We start from the raw sequence: 16,286 nt of genomic DNA on the forward strand, positions 1-16,286 counted from the left end.
ATGCTTTCAAGAAAGAGATGGATAGAGCTCTTAAAGATAGCGGAATCAAAGGTTATGGGGATAAGGCAGGAACTGGATACTGATTGTGGATGATCAGGCATGATTACAGTGAATGGCGGTGCTGGCTCGAAGGGCCGAATGGCCTACTCCTGCACCTATTGTCTAAAAAGGCAAAATTGCAGTCAGTGGGATGAGGTGAAGTGTTACATGGGGAGAAAATCGAAGAAGATGATGAATACAAGAATAAAGGTGTTATATTTGAATGCACGCAGTGTACGGAATAAAGTCAGGTGTATCAGTATTACAGTGGAAGTAAGGGTTGTACAGGGGCATGAGAGAGGAGCTGGCCAAAGTTAATTGGAAGGGAAGAATACCAGGGATGATTGCCAAACAGCAATGGCTGGAGTTTCTCAGGGCAATTAAGAAGGTGTAAGAAAGATGCATCCCAAAGATGAAGTAGTATTCTCATTTCATTTTTAAATCTTTCTATTAATATAATCTTCTACAGCTATAAAATACAGAAATTCAGCAAATTAGTATATATATAATTAATAAAGCTGGGGGAAAAAACATATATATGCTAATGAAAAAAAAAATTATAAAAGAAAAAGAAGGAAAAAAGAGAACCCCAGCTAACTAAAAAAAAACCCCCACTAACTATAAACCAAAAAAAAGAGAAAAAAAAACCATTAGGAACCAACTCCCGGAGCGATATATCTTACAATCATTTATATTTATGTATAAGAAAAGAAAAAGAAAACAACATTTATATAATATAAAATTGGAAGGAAACTATGTAAATTGATTCAAATTAAATGATAATATTTAGCAAAAGAGCCCCACCTTCTCTCAAAATCAAATCGGGGGGCAAAAGTTCTACTTCTAATTTTTTCAAAACTAAGAAATGACATTACTTGGGAAAACCACTGAGTTAGTGTAGGAGCAGAGGTATCTTTCCACTTCAATAAAATAGCTCTTCTTGCCGACAATGTGATGAATGCAATTACATGTTGGTTTGAAAATTAAATACCCTGAATATGATGCGGAACTATTCCAAATAGAACAGTCAATGTATTAGGTTGTAAATTAATTTTCAAAGCTTTAGAAATTGTAGGAAATAAAGATTTCCAGAAAGATTTTAATGAAGGACATGACCAGAACACATGTGACAAAGTAGCTACTTCATTTTTGCACCTATCACAGTAATTATCTATATTAGGAAATATTTTGGATAGCCTCTCCTTTGTTAAATAATAGCGGTGAACAATTTTAAACTGAATTAAACAATGATTGGCACATATCGAAGAAGAATTAACCATTTTCAAAACTCGCAACCAGTCTTCATTAACAAAAGTCATATTAAGTTCTCTCTCCGAATCTTGTTTAATCTTTAGTGAGAGGATATCTTTTTGTAGTAAAAATAAATTATAAATTCTACCAACGGAACCTGTCACTAAGGGATTCATATTCAAAATAGTGTCCAACAAATCAGATTCTTGCATATATGGAAACGTAGAAACATATTTTTGTAAAAAATGTCTGACCTGTAAATATTGCAAGAAATGTGTGTGAGAGAGAGAATATTTACTAATTAACTCTTCAAAAGACATCAATCAACCATCAGTAAATAAATCTGCAAAAGAACAAATCCCCTTATTTCTCCATAAAAGAAAAATGGGATCGGTAATTGAAGGTTTAAATAGCAAATTTCGAAATACAGGACTAGACAATTTAAATTGTTTGAAATTGAAAAAGTTGCGAAACTGAAACCAAATCCGTAAGGACTGTTTAATAACAGGGTAGAAATTTAAGTTAGAGATTTTAGCAAGTTGTAAAAGTAATGGAGCTCCTCATAATGAAGTTAAATAAAATTGATTAATAGCTTTAAATTCTAAATCAATCCAAGCTGGTTTTTGGTTCTTATCGAGCCAATATAACTAAAAACATAATTGTCAAATATTAACAGCCCAATAATACAATCTTAAATTAGGTAGCGCGAGTCCACCCTCTTTTTTTAGATTTTTGTAAAGGAAACTTATTAACTCTTGGTTTTTGATTATTTGAAATAAAGGACGAAATAGTAGAATCAATTTGATCAAAAAAATTTTTGGTTAGAAAAATAGGTATATTTTGAAAAATATATAAAAATCTGGGTAAAATCATCATTTTCACGGCATGAATACGACCTATTAAAGGAAGTGTAAGAGGATTCCATCTAGAAAATAATTGTTTCATAGAGTCCAATAAAGGAACTTTAGCTTTTTAAAGATCTTTATTTTTTTTGTAATGGTAATACCCAAATATTTAAAAGAATTCACAATTCTAAATGGAATATTCTTATATATAAAAACAGGAACATTTAAAGGGAACAATTCACTTTTATTTAAGTTAAGTTTATATCCTGAAAATTTTCCAAAATCATTCAATAATTCCAAAAGATTAGGAATAGATTTTTCAGGATTCGAGATATAAACCAAAAGATCGTCTGCATAAAGAGAAATCTCATGTGTATATATATATATATATATATAAAAAGCCATTTATAGAAATACCATGAATATTTTTAGCTTCGCGAATTGTTATAGCCAAACGCTCCAATGCGAGATTAAATAATAAAGGACTTAATGGACACCCTTGTCGAGTACCTCGTGAAAGTGAAAAAAGGGAGACCTAAGATTATTAGTAATGACGGTAGCGATAGGGTTCTTATAGATCATTTGAATCCACTTATTAAAATTATTACCAAAGCTAAATCTCTCTATTACATTAAACAAATAAGTCAATTCAACTCTTTCAAATGCCTTTTCTGCATCCAGAGAAATAACATATTGAGGTATTTTGAATAATGGTGAATATATAATATTCATCAGTCTCCGAACATTAGAAGAAGAGTAACGGCCTCTAATAAAACCCGTTTGATCCATAAAGATAATTTTAGATAAAATGTTTTCCAAACGGTTAGCCATTATCTCGGAAAGAATTTTAGCATCCACATTTAATAGCGAAATAGGTCTATAAGATGAGCATTCAGTAGGATCTTTATCTTTCTTAAGGATTAAAGAAACAGAAGCTTCAGAAAAAGAAGAAGGTAAATTGCCTTTCTCAAAAGATTCATGAAATATTTCCAAAAAATATGGAGAAAGTAATTTTTCAAATTTTTTGTAAAATCCTACCGAATAACCATCGAGTCCAGGAGCTTTCCCTGATTGCATTCACCATATAGCTTTCTGAATTTCATGTTCAACAATTGGAGCATCAAGGTTCTGTTGATCTTCAGCAGTAATTTGAGGAAATTTAATCTTATATAAAAAAACTTTCATTTTAGAGGGATCTGCTGGAAACTGAGATTTATAGAGATCGGAATAAAAATCGTGAAAGATATGATTAATATCATAGAAAACATAGAAAATAGGTGGAGGAGGAGGCCATCTGGCCCTTCGAGCCTGCACTGCCATTCAGTATGATCATGGCTGATCATCCAACTCAGAACCCTGTACCTGCCTTCTCTCCATACCTCCTGATCCTTTTAGCCACAAGGGCCATATCTTACTCCCTCTTAAGTATAGCCAATGAACTGGCCTCAACTGTTTCCTGTGGCAGAGAATTCCACAGATTCACCACTCTCTGTATGAAGAAGTTTTTCCTAATCTCGGTCCTAAAAGGCTTCCCCTTTATCCTCAAACTGTGACCCCTCGTTGTGGACTTCCCCAACATCGGGAACAATCTTCCTGCATCTAGCCTGTCCAATCCCTTTAGGATTTTATACGTTTCAATAAGGTCCCCCCTCAATCTTCTAAATTCCAACGAGTATAAGCCTAGTCGATCCAGTCTTTCATCATATGAAAGTCCTGCCATGCCAGGAATCAATCTGGTGAACCTTCTTTGTACTCTCTCTATGGCAAGAATGTCATTCCTCAGAGTAGGGGACCAAAACTGCACACAATACTCCAGGTGTGGTCTCACCAAGGCCTTGTACAACTGCAGTAGTACCTCCCTGCTCCTGTACTCGAATCCTCTTGCTATGAATGCCAGCATACCATTCGCCTTTTTCACCGCCTGCTGTACCTGCATACCCACTTTCAATGACTGGTGTATAATGACACCCAGGTCTCGCTGCCTTTTCCTAATCGGCCACCGTTCAGATAATAATCTGTTTTCCTGTTTTTGCCACCAAAGTGGATAACCTCACATTTATCCACATTAAATTGCATCTGCCATGAATTTGCCCACTCACCTAACCTATCCAAGTCACCCTGCATCCTCTTAGCATCCTCCTCACAGCTAATACTGCCGCCCAGCTTCGTGTTATCCGCAAACTTGGAGATGCTGCATTTAATTCCCTCGCCTAAGTCATTAATATATATTGTAAACAACTGGGGTCCCAGCACTGAGCCTTGCGGTACCCCACTAGTCACTGCCTGCTATTCTGAAAAGGTTCCGTTTGTTCCCACTCTTTGCTTTCTGTCTGCCAACCAATTCTCTATCCACATCAATACCATACCCTCAATACCGTGTGCTTTAAGTTTGCACACTAATCTCCTTTGTGGGACCTTGTCAAAAGCCTTTTGAAAATCCAAATATACCACATCCACTGGTTCTGCCCTATCCACTCTACTAGTTACATCCTCAAAAAATTCTATGAGATTCGTCAGACATGATTTTCCTTTCACAAATCCATGCTGACTTTGTCCGATGGTTTCACCGCTTTCTAAATGTGCTGTTATCACATCTTTGATAACTGACTCTAGCAATTTCCCCACAACCGATGTTAGGCTAACCGGTCTATAATTCCCCGGTTTCTCTCTCCCTCCTTTTTTTAAAAAGCGGGGTTACATTAGCCACCCTCCAATCCTCAGGAACTAGTCCAGAATCTAAAGAGTTTTGAAAAATTATCACTAATGCATCCACTATTTCTTGGGCTACTTCCTTAAGCACTCTGGGATGCAGACCATCTGGCCCTGGGGATTTATCTGCCTTTAATCCCTTCAATTTACCTAACACCTCTTCCCTACTAACATGTATTTCCCTCAGTTCCTCCATCTCACTAGACCCTCTGTCCCCTACTATTTCCGGAAGATTATTTATGTCCTCCCTAGTGAATACAGAACCAAAGTAGTTATTCAATTGGTCTGCCATGTCCTTGTTCCCCATAATCAATTCACCTGATTCTGTCTGTCAGGGACCTACATTTGTCTTAACCAATCTTTTTCTTTTCACATATCTATAAAAGCTTTTACAGTCAGTTTTTATGTTCCCTGCCAGTTTTCTCTCATAATCTTTTTTCCCTTTTCTAATTAAGCCCTTTGTCTTCCTCTGCTGGACTCTGAATTTCTCCCAGTCCTCAGGTGAGCCGCTTTTTCTGGCTAATTTGTATGTTTCTTCTTTGGAATTGATACTATCCCTAATTTCCCTTGTCAGCCACGGGTGCACTACCTTCCCTGATTTATTCTTTTGCCAAACTGGGATGAACAATTGTTGTAGTTCATCCATGCGATCTTTAAATGCTTGCCATTGCATATCCACCGTCAACCCTTTAAGTATCATTTGCCAGTCTATCTCAGCTAATTCACGTCTCATACCTTCAAAGTTACGCTTCTTTAAGTTCAGAACCTTTGTTTCTGAATTAACTATGTCACTCTCCATCTTAATGAAGAATTCCACCATATTATGGTCACTCTTACCCAAGGGGCCTCTCACGACCAGATTGCTAATTAACCCTTCCTCATTGCTCAATACCCAGTCCAGAATGGCCTGCTCTCTAGTTGGTTCCTCAACATGTTGGTTCCAAAAACCATCCCGCATACATTCCAAGAAATCCTCTTCCTCAGCACCCTTACCAACTTGGTTCGCCCAATCTATATGTAGATTGAAGTCACCCATTATAACTGCTGTTCCTTTATTACACGCATTTCTAATTTCCTGTTTAATGCCATCTCCAACCTCACTACTACTGTTAGGTGGCCTGTACACAACTCCCACTAGTGTTTTCTGCCCCTTAGTGTTATGCAGCTCTACCCATATCGATTCCACATCCTCCCAGCTAATGTCCTTCCTTTCTAGTGCGTTAATGTCCTCTCTAACCAGCAATGCTACCCCACCTTTTCTTTCATGTCTATCCCTCCTGAATATTGAATATCCCTGAATGTTGAGCTCCCATCCTTGGTCACCCTGGAGCCATGTCTCTGTGATCCCAACTATATCATATTCATTAATAATAATCTGCACTTTTAATTCATCCACCTTGTTACGAATGCTGCTTGCATTGACACACAAAGCCTTCAGGCTTGCCTTTACAACACTCTTAGTCCTTATACAATTATGTTGAAAAGTGGCCCTTTTTTATTTTTGCCCTGGATTTGCTGGCCTGCAACTTTTACTTTTCACCTTCCTACTTTTTGTTTCTACCCTCATTTTACACCCCTCTGTCTCTCTGCACTTGTTCCCGTCCCCCTGTTGTGAACTAATCTCCCCTCTCCTAGTCTCTTTAATTTGATTCCCACCCCCCCCCAACCATTCTAGTTTAAAGTCACCTCAGTAGCCCTTGCAAATCTCCCCGCCAGGATATTGGCCCCCTAGGATTCAAGTGTAACCCGTCCTTTTTGTACAGGTCACACCTGCGCCAAAAGAGGTTCCAATGATCCAAAAACTTGAATACCTGCCCCCTGCTCCAATCCCTCAGCCACGCATTTACCCTCCACCTCATTGCATTCCTACTCTCACTGTAGCGTAGCACAAGCAGTAATCCAGAGATTACTACCTTTGCAGTCCTTTTTCTCAAGTCCTTTCCTAACTCTCTATATTCTCCTTTCAGGACCTCTTCCCTTTTCCTACCTCTGTCATTGGTACCTATATGTACCACGACCTCTGGCTCCTCACCTTCCACTTCAGGATATCTTGGACACGACCAGAAATATCCCGGACCCTGGCACCAGGGAGGCAAACTACCATCCGGGTCTCTAGACTGCATCCACAGAATCGCCTGTCTGACCCCCTTACTATCGAGTCCCCTATTACTACTGCACTCCTCTTCCTTTCCCTACCATTCTGAGCTACAGGGTCGGACTCTGTGCCAGAGGCACAGCCACTGTCGCTTCTCCACCGTAAGCTGTCACCCCCAGCAGTACTCAAACAGGAGTACCTATTGTCAAGGGGCACAGCCACTGGGGTACTCTCCTTTTCCCCCTCCTAGCCGTGACCCACTTGTCTGCCTCCCATGGCCCTGGTGTGACCACCTGCTGTAGCTCCTCTCTATCAACTCCTCACTCTCCAGGCGCAGATGTGGACGTCCGGGAGGCTTAGAGACTGCAGGACCTCCCACATCCGGCACCGAGAACAACAAACTGCCCTCATACTCATACTGCCCTTCTCAAATAACAACAAAAAATGAATACCAATCCTTCCTCGCCTCGCCCGTTTCCGCCTAAGCCCGTTGAGCCAAAGCCCTTAAGCCTTCACTCTGCTCCTGGCTCACTCCGCAGCCGGCAAACTATGCTGCCCGCTGTATTAGGCTCTGTTCCTTTTAAATCTTCTGCGCTTCACTGCCCGGCGTCACACACCTGCACAGTCCCGCCTCTCTGAATGCCGACGGAAAAAAAACGAAAAATTCAAAAATGGCTTCCTCCGTACTCCTGCTCCGATTCTCAGACTTCCTTCTCCGAATTATTACCATCATAATTATTTACTATTATCTTTACAAATCTTTAAAATTTGTCTTTTAGCTTTAGCAGCCCTTAATTGGGAAACTAATAGCCTATTATTTTTATCCCCAAAAATATAAAACTGACTTTTTAATTTAAGCAAATATCCTTCAATAGGATAAGTTAATAATAAATTATATTGTGATTGTAGTTCCACTCTTCTTTTAAACAATTCAATGTTTGGAAAGATTGCATTGAGATTATCTAATTCTTTAATTTGTTTAGCAATGTTATCTAATTCCATTGTTGTCTGTTTCTTCAATTTAGCTAAATAAGAAATAATCTGACCACATAAATAAGCTTCTAACGTATCCTAAATTATTAACTTTGAGACATTTCCTGTATTATTAAAGAGAAAAAACTCTTCATCTGAGTTTCAATAAACTCAACAAAATCTGAACTTTGTAACAAATGTTCTGGAAAACGCCAAGGTGGTCTTGTAGAAACAACATCTTTCAAATCAAATATTAAGTTTAAAGGAGCATGATCAGAAATAAAAATTGCATCATATTCACATTTCTGAACATTAAGTAAAAGTCGAGGGTCAGCTATAAAATAGTCGATTCTCGAATATTTATTATGAACATGTGAAAAAAAGGAATACTCTCTATCAGCAGGATGCATATGTCTCCAGACTTCGATTAAACCCTAATCAATTAAAAAGGAATTAATAAGTGACGCAGAATGATTAGGGAGTTGATGTCCAGATGATGATTTATCTAACAGGGGATTTAAGGAAATATTAAAATCTCCACCCATTAATAACATATATTCATTTAAATCAGGTAATAGTGCAAAAATATTTTTTAAAAATGAAGGATCATCAGTATTTGGTCCATATATATTAACCAAAACCATTTTCTTATTGTAGCTGGTTCCTTTAACCATCAAAAATCTACCACTAATATCAGATATAATATCCTCCTGATTAAAGGGAATATTGGAATCAATAAAAATGGAAACACCCCTAATCTTACTTTGAGAGTTTGTGTGAATCTGAGGGTCCTTCCAAAATTTAAAAAATCGATTGTTATCACATAACCTGACGTGTCTCTTGTACAAAAATTATATCAGGATGGAATCGATTAATAATTTTAAATGCTTTCTTACGCTTAGTAGGATGATTCCAACCACGGACATTCCAACTTAAAACATTTAATTGTTTAACTAACATCATGAAACTTTATATATAAAGAAAACAGTTAAAGGCATGTCAGGATAAAAAAAAAATAAATGGTGGTAATAAACACAATGATAATAATTTGTATACGTTCCGGAATTCCATTGAAGTAGTATTCTAAGGGGAGGATGAGGCAATCCGTGGCTGACAAGAGAATTCAAAGACAGCATTAAAGGAAAAGAGAGGGCATATAATATAGCAAAAATTAGTGGGAAGTTAAAGCATTGGAAACTTATAAAAACCAACAGAAGGGAACTTTAAAAAAAAACATGAGAGAATAGATGAAATATGTTAGCCAAAAATCTCAAAGATGATACCAAAAGTTTTTTTTTAGATATACAAGTAAAAGAGAGGCGAGATGGATTTGGACCATTGGAAAATTAAGATAGAGAGGTAGTAATGGGGAACAAAGAAAGGCAGATGAACTTAAGTATTTTGCATCAGTCTTCACTGTAGAAGACACTAGTCGTATGCCAGAAATTCAAGTGTCAGGGGCCAGAAGGGAGTTTAGTTACTATTACTAAGGAGAATTTGCTTAGGAAGCTGAAGGTAGATAAGTCGCCTGGACCAGATGGATTACACCCAGAGTTCTGAAAGAGGTAGCTGAAGAGATTGTGTAGTAATAATCTTGCAAGAATCTCAAGGTTCTGGAATGGTTCAGGAGGACTGGAAAATTGCGAATGTTACTCCACTCTTTAAGAAGGGTGGGTAGGCAGAAGAAAGAAAATTATCGGCCAGTCAGGCTGCCTTCAGTGGTTGGGAAGATGATAGAGTCCATTATTAAGGATGAATTTTCAAGGTATTTGGAAGTGCATGATAAAGTAGGCCAAAGTCAGCATGGTTTCCTTCCAGGGCAATTCCTGCCTGACAAATCTGTTTGGATTCTTAGAGAAAATAACATGCAGGATAGAAAAAGAGGAGTCAATGGATGTTGTTTGCTTGGATTGTCAGAAGGCCTTTGGCAAGGTGCCATATTATGAGGCTGCTTAACAAGTTAAGAGTCCACGGCATTATAGGAAAGATATGAGCATGGATAGAAGATTTTTTGATTTGCAGGAGGCAAAGAGTCAGAATAAAAGCAGCCTATTCTGCTTGGATGCCAGCAACAAGTTGCGTTCCACAGGGGTCGGTATTGGTACCGATTCTTTTCACATTATATGTCAGCGATTTGGATGGGAGAATTGATGGCTTTGTGGCCAAGTTTGCAGATGATACAAAGATAGGTGGAGGGACAGATAGTGTTGAAGCAGGGAGCCTGCAGAAGGACTTGGACAGATTGAGAGATTAGGCAAAGAAGTAGCTGTTGGAATACAGTGTAGGGAAGTGTATGGTCATGTAGTTTGATAGAAGGAATAAAAGAATAGACTATTTTCTAAGTGGGGAGAAAACTCAAAAATCAGAGGAGCAAAGGGACTTGGGAGTCCTTGAGCAGAATTCCCTAAAAATTAACAGGCAGCTTGAGTCAATGGTAAGGAAAGCAGATGCAAGGACTAGAATGTGATGTGATGTTGAGGTGTTGATAAGGCGTTGGTCAGCCTGCACTTGGAGTACTATGAGCAGTTTTGGGCCCCTTGTCTATGAAAAGATGTACTGGCATTGGAGAGGGTCCAGAGGAGGTTCAAGAGAATGATTCCAGGAAGGAAAGGGTTAATGGTTAAAGGAAAGGGCCTTTGGCAAGGTGTCACACATGAGGCTGTTAAGCAAGATAAGAGCCCATGGAATTACAGGGAAGTTACTAGCATGGGTGGAGCATTGGCCGGTGGGCAGAAAACAGAGAGTGGGAATAAAGAGATCCCATTCTGGCTGCCTGCCAGTTACTAGTGGAGTTCCGCAGGCGTCGGTGTTGGGACCGCTGCTTTTTACAATGTATGTCAATGATTTGGACTACAGTATTAATGGATTTGTGGCTAACTTTGCCGATGATACAAAGATAGCTGGAGGAGTGGGTAGTGTTGAAGAAACAGAAAGCCTGCAGAGAGACTTAGTTTAGGGGAATGGGTGAAGAAGTGGCAAATGAAGTACAATGTTGGAAAGTGTGTGGTCACGCACTTTGGTGGAAGAAATAAATGGGCAGACTATTATTTAGATGGGGAGAAAATTCAAAATGCAGAGATGCAAAGGGACTTGGGAGTCCTTGTGCAAGACACCCTAAAGGTTAACCTTCAGGTTGAGTCGGTTGTGAAGAAGGTGAATGTAATGTTGGCATTCATTTCTAGAGCTATAGAATATAAAAGCAGGTATGTGACGTTGAGGGTCTATAAGGCACTTGGAGTATTGTGTGCAGTTTTGGGCTCCTTATTTTAGAAAGGATATACTGACATTGGAGAGGGTTCGGAGAAGATTCACAAGAATGATTCCAGGAATGAAAGGGTTACCGTATGTGGAATGTCTGGCAGCTCTTGGGCTGTATTCCCTGGAGTTCAGGAGAATGAGGGGGGATCTCGTAGAAATATTCCTGATATTAAAAGGCCTGAAAAAATTAGACATGGCAAAGTTATTTCCCATGGTAGGGGAGTCTAGGATTGAAGGACATCCATTTAGAACAGAGATGCAGAGAAATTACTTTAGTCAGAGGGTGGTAAATCTGTGGAATTTGTTGCCACGAGGGGCTGTGGAGGCCAAGTCATTGGGTCCATTTAAGGCAGAGATAGCTAGGTTCTTGATTAGCCAGGGCATCATAGGGTATGGGATGAAGGCAGGGGAGTGGGGATGACTGGAAGAATTGGATCAGCCCATGATTGAATGGCGAAGCAGACTTGATGGGCCGAATGGCTTCTACTCCTATATCTTATGGTCTTATGTATGAACAGCATTTCTTTAAGGTTGTTAAAAGTCAGGGGTGGCAGTGGGATAAACTCCCACAACCTGTTAAATGGCGTACAGATCAAATAGCCTCAGACAACCAAGTTCTGTTCCTGGCCTTCAAAGTGTGACTTAGCTGCTAAGTCTGGTGGAACAGTTTCCACTGACAGGTGAAGGAGTAAAGGAGGGTTACTGATGTATTAAAACCAGTGGCTTCGGGCAGATGGGGCTTGTCAGCTGTGGTTGACAGCTCATCTAGGAGAAGGAAAACTTTGATCTCAAACCACCACTGTCTTGCAACTATACCCACTCATGTAGATGGCTTCGGGAGTAAACCCAGAGGGAAAAATCTGGAGCTGGATTCCCTAAGGCAGCCCTACATTGAGTTCAATGCTGACTGGCAACTCCTGCAATGCTGTTGGTGCCAAACTCTATTGGTCTCTGGTGTTCCTTTGTGTCCATCAGATGCTTGCTACATGGCCAACAGCCTGCTCTCCATATCGTACTGTTCTGGCTTGCGTACCTAGACAACTAGGATGCAACATCCATGGTCGATCATGACTGATGGAGCCGTTGTAGTCGCTGTCGTCGTCATCATCTGTATCCTCAAGAATTTAGAAAAATGAGGGAGGATCTCTTTAAACCTGCCGAATATTGAAAGACCTAGATACAGTGGATGTGGAAGGGATGTCTCCTGTAGTAGGTGAGTCTAGAACCAGAGGGCACAACCTCAAAATATAGGGACATCCATTTAGAACAGAGATGAGAAGGAATTCTTTTAGCCAGTGGTTGATGAATCTGTCTCAGTCTCCAAGAACTGAAGTTTAATCTACTGGACATTGCTGCCAGCAATGTCTGAGAAAAATCATCACAGACCAGTTAATGATACTTTTGTTTATTAGTTCTAAAAATACCAAAGCTTCGAAAAATAAAAGTAAACAATGGTATGTGTCTCTGCAATATTAACATGGTTTCTTGAATCTTTGAAATAAATGTATTAAAATTGAAACAAATATTAGTTAGTGAAACAAAAGTAATTTTAACTGCTTGTTTTATTTAATTCAGGAACAATGGTGCACTCAGTGGCTTGGAACAACACAATCAATATACTATGTGGAATGCAGAATATGTACTTTGTGGTTTGGTATTATCCAAATGTAGTCTACGTAGATAAGGAGCTACTGTCCAAAACAGTTTATGAAAAAGATGCAAGGTAGAATTATCCTTAACAAATAATTATCCTTTCTTCTTTTTATACAAACTGAAAGACGAATTTAAATGATTATGTTCATCCATGCCCACGTTATATCAGAAGTTCTCTAGATTTTTTAAAAATGATAATACAATAAGAAATTTTCATTTGAAAATTATAATTTTAGCTGATGAACTTTTAAGTAATTTTGATGATACTTGCATGACGTTTTCAATATTATTTTAGTGGATATATATTAAATAAAAGAATACTGGAATATGAATAAACTTAAAGTACTTGAATCTACAGAACATTTCTTTTGTTTTCAGTGAATTTGGTAAAAATCCTCAAATTGTGAATTATGTGGGAAACCAAGTCACCATTAGAAGAGTTGATGGCTCAATGATACATACAAGTATTTCACCTTACCCTGCCATCCTTCATGAATATGTTACTGCCTCAAGGTGGGATGATGCAGTTCGTCTCTGTCGCTTTGTCAAGGTATTTGCAAAAAAATTTTGATTATAAATTGTTTTGTTAATTTTGGTATATAAAAAGAAAAGCTCAGTTTTCTGTAAGGTATCATGTATTAAATGGAAGTTTCATAGTAGTGTTAATTAATGTTCATAATGCAGATAAAAACAATCCAAAGTATACTAATTAAAAACAAGATATGAAGAAAAATCAATCCCAAAAATGTGTTTTCTTTTGTTTTTTTTAATATTATTTATAAATCACTGTATATAATTTGTAGTTAAGGCCACATAGCACAAACGTTTGATGTTGAAATCTATCATATATTGCAAAACATGCAACTCCAATGAAAGAAAGAATTTAATGACAGCTTTTCTTCAGACAGCCAGCTGGGGGCGTAGTGACATCAGCACCGGACTTCGGAGTGAAGGCTCCTGAGCTCGAAACCAGCCGGCTCCCCAGCACACTTTCCATCCGTGCTGGGTTGAGTGTTGAGCTAGCAACTCGACCTCATAAAAAAGAAATAGCCTGCTACAGAAACATCAACAGCAAAACGTTGATGGCCTATGCTCCCCATGCGTTTAAAAAGCAATTTCCTTCCTTTTTCTTTTTCTCTTCAGACAACAGTGGCAGTTTTTTTTTGGCCGTTGTGAAAATACATAGCAATGGATCGGCTGCCCATTATATAATACTCTTGATTTTACTTTCTATTATGCCCAATAAGCACTTATACTTTACCAGTTTTTGGTCCACATTATAGTTGAAACAAATTGTTTGCTAAATTGTAATATGAGTGTGCTAAATATGCCTAGAAATGAAATCTAAAAACTTTGTAATTTTTGTCATAAGTATAATTTTTACCCAGAGTAGATCATAATTGCAACCATTTCTGGGTGACAGCATGAGAATAGGGAAATGTGATTGGGTAGGCTCTGGTATCGATCATACTTGAGAATCTGAGCTTGCGCCCATTTATTTTCCTGCCGAAGGAGTTTTCCACCATCGTCCTGGTAACTGTGTACATTTTACCTCTGGCCAACATCAGGCAGGCACAGGGGGAGCTGAGCACTGTGATCAGCAGTCATGAAACAGTGCACCCTGATGCTTTCCCTCTCACTACGGGGAATTTCAACCAGACCAGCTTGAAGAAGTTTCCGAACAACTACCACCAACATATCACCTGTGGAACCAGAGGAGTGAACATTCTTGACTGCTTTTATACCACCATCAAAAATGCTTACTGTGCCATCCCACACCCAAACTTTAGAAAGTTTGATCACCTGGCTGTACTTTTACTCCCAGGGTAGAGGCAGAGACTAAAGACCAGAGTAGCACCAGTGGTAAGGACTAAGAAGCTATGGTCAAAGGAGGCAGAGGAGCACGTACAGGACTGCTATGAGTCAGTGCCCTGGAAAATATTCAGGGATTCATCTTCAAATCTGAAAGAATATGCCACAGTTATCCTCGACTTCATCAAGACCTGTGTGGATGAGGGTGTGCCTCCGAGAATATACAGACATACCCAAACCAAAAGCCATGGATTAACCAGAAGATCCATAGTTTCCTGAGGGCTAGATTTGTGTAAATTCTTTTTTTTTTAAATTTTATTTTTATTTGGATAAGGAATTCACAATTATCATGTACTTTACCAGTGATCCAGAACTATACAGGAAGTCTATGTACAACCTACAGAAGGCTATTTTAAGAGCAAAAAAGCAATTCCAAATTAAGTTAGAGACAAAATCAGATGCACTATCTCTTGGCAGGGTTTACAAGCCATTATTTCCTAAAAGGTGAACCCTAACATCATGAATGGCAATGATGCTTCACTCCCAGATGAACACCTTTTATGCACACTTTCAAAAGGAGAATAAAGCACCTGTGTGAATTCCCTGCAGCATCTGATGACCCTGTGATCTCTGTCTCGGAGGCCAATGGCAGGACATCTTTCAAAAGGGTAAACCCTCACAAGGCGTCAGGACCCTGATGGTGTACCTGGTTGTGCACTGAAAACCTGTGCAAGCAACTAGTGGAAGTGTTCAAGACCATCTTCAATCTCACACTGCTACAGTTGGAGGTTCCCACCTGCTTCAAAAAGGTGACAATCAAACAAATGCCCAAGAAAAGCAAAATGAGCTGCCTCAACCACTATCACCCAGTTGCACTCACATCTACTGTGATAAAGTGCTTTGAGGGGTTGTTCATGGCCAGAATCTACTCCTGTCTGAGCAAGGACCTGGATCTGTTGGAATTTGCCTCTCGTCACAATAGGTCTACAGTGGATGCAGTCTCGGCTTTCCACTTGGTCTTGGATCACCTGGACAATAGCAATACCTATGTCAGGCTGCTGGTTATTGATTACAGTTCAGCATTCAATACCATCATACTCTCAGTACTAATCAACAAGTTCCAAAACCTGAACCTCCCCCTGCAACTGGATTCTTGGCTTCCTAATTCCAAAGTCAGTGGAGATGGAAAATAACCTCTCCTCATTGACAGTCAGCAGTAGCACACCTCAAGGATCCATGCTTCGCCCTGCTGTATTCTCTCTGCACTTATGACTGTGTGGCTAGGCACAGCTCAAACATGATCTATAAATTTGCCAATGACACAGATATTGTTGGCAGAATTTTAGATGGTGACAGGGAAGCATACAGGAATGAGATAGATCAGCTGGTTATGTGGCATCGCAACAACAACCTTGCACTCAATGTCAGTAAGACCAAAGAATTGATTGTGCACTTCAGGAAGGGGAAATCAAGAGATAACACATCTGTCCTTGTTGAGGGGTCTGCTGTGGAAAGGGTGAAAAGTCTCAAGCTCCTGGGTGTCAACATTTCTAAGGATCTATCCTGGGCCCAACGTACAATTGCAATCACCTAGAAGGCACAATTGTGGCTATATTTCAGTAGGAGTTTGAGGAGACTTGGTAAGTCATCAA

The 16,286-nt window shown here is 39.1% G+C and overlaps 1 protein-coding gene across 2 annotated transcripts in view; it reads left to right on the plus strand.

The window, feature by feature from the left end:
* Positions 1-16,286, plus strand: part of ift80 (intraflagellar transport 80 homolog (Chlamydomonas)) — a 288,715-nt gene that overhangs the window by 223,185 nt on the left and 49,244 nt on the right. For both annotated transcript variants that reach the window (XM_063045849.1, XM_063045850.1), the window contains exons 15-16: positions 12,745-12,892; positions 13,201-13,372. In XM_063045849.1, the coding sequence (XP_062901919.1) occupies positions 12,745-12,892; positions 13,201-13,372 (320 nt within the window). The remainder of the gene's footprint in view (positions 1-12,744; positions 12,893-13,200; positions 13,373-16,286) is intronic.

This window comes from Mobula hypostoma, chromosome 4 (assembly GCF_963921235.1).
Source record: "Mobula hypostoma chromosome 4, sMobHyp1.1, whole genome shotgun sequence".
Lineage (NCBI taxonomy): Eukaryota > Metazoa > Chordata > Chondrichthyes > Myliobatiformes > Myliobatidae > Mobula > Mobula hypostoma.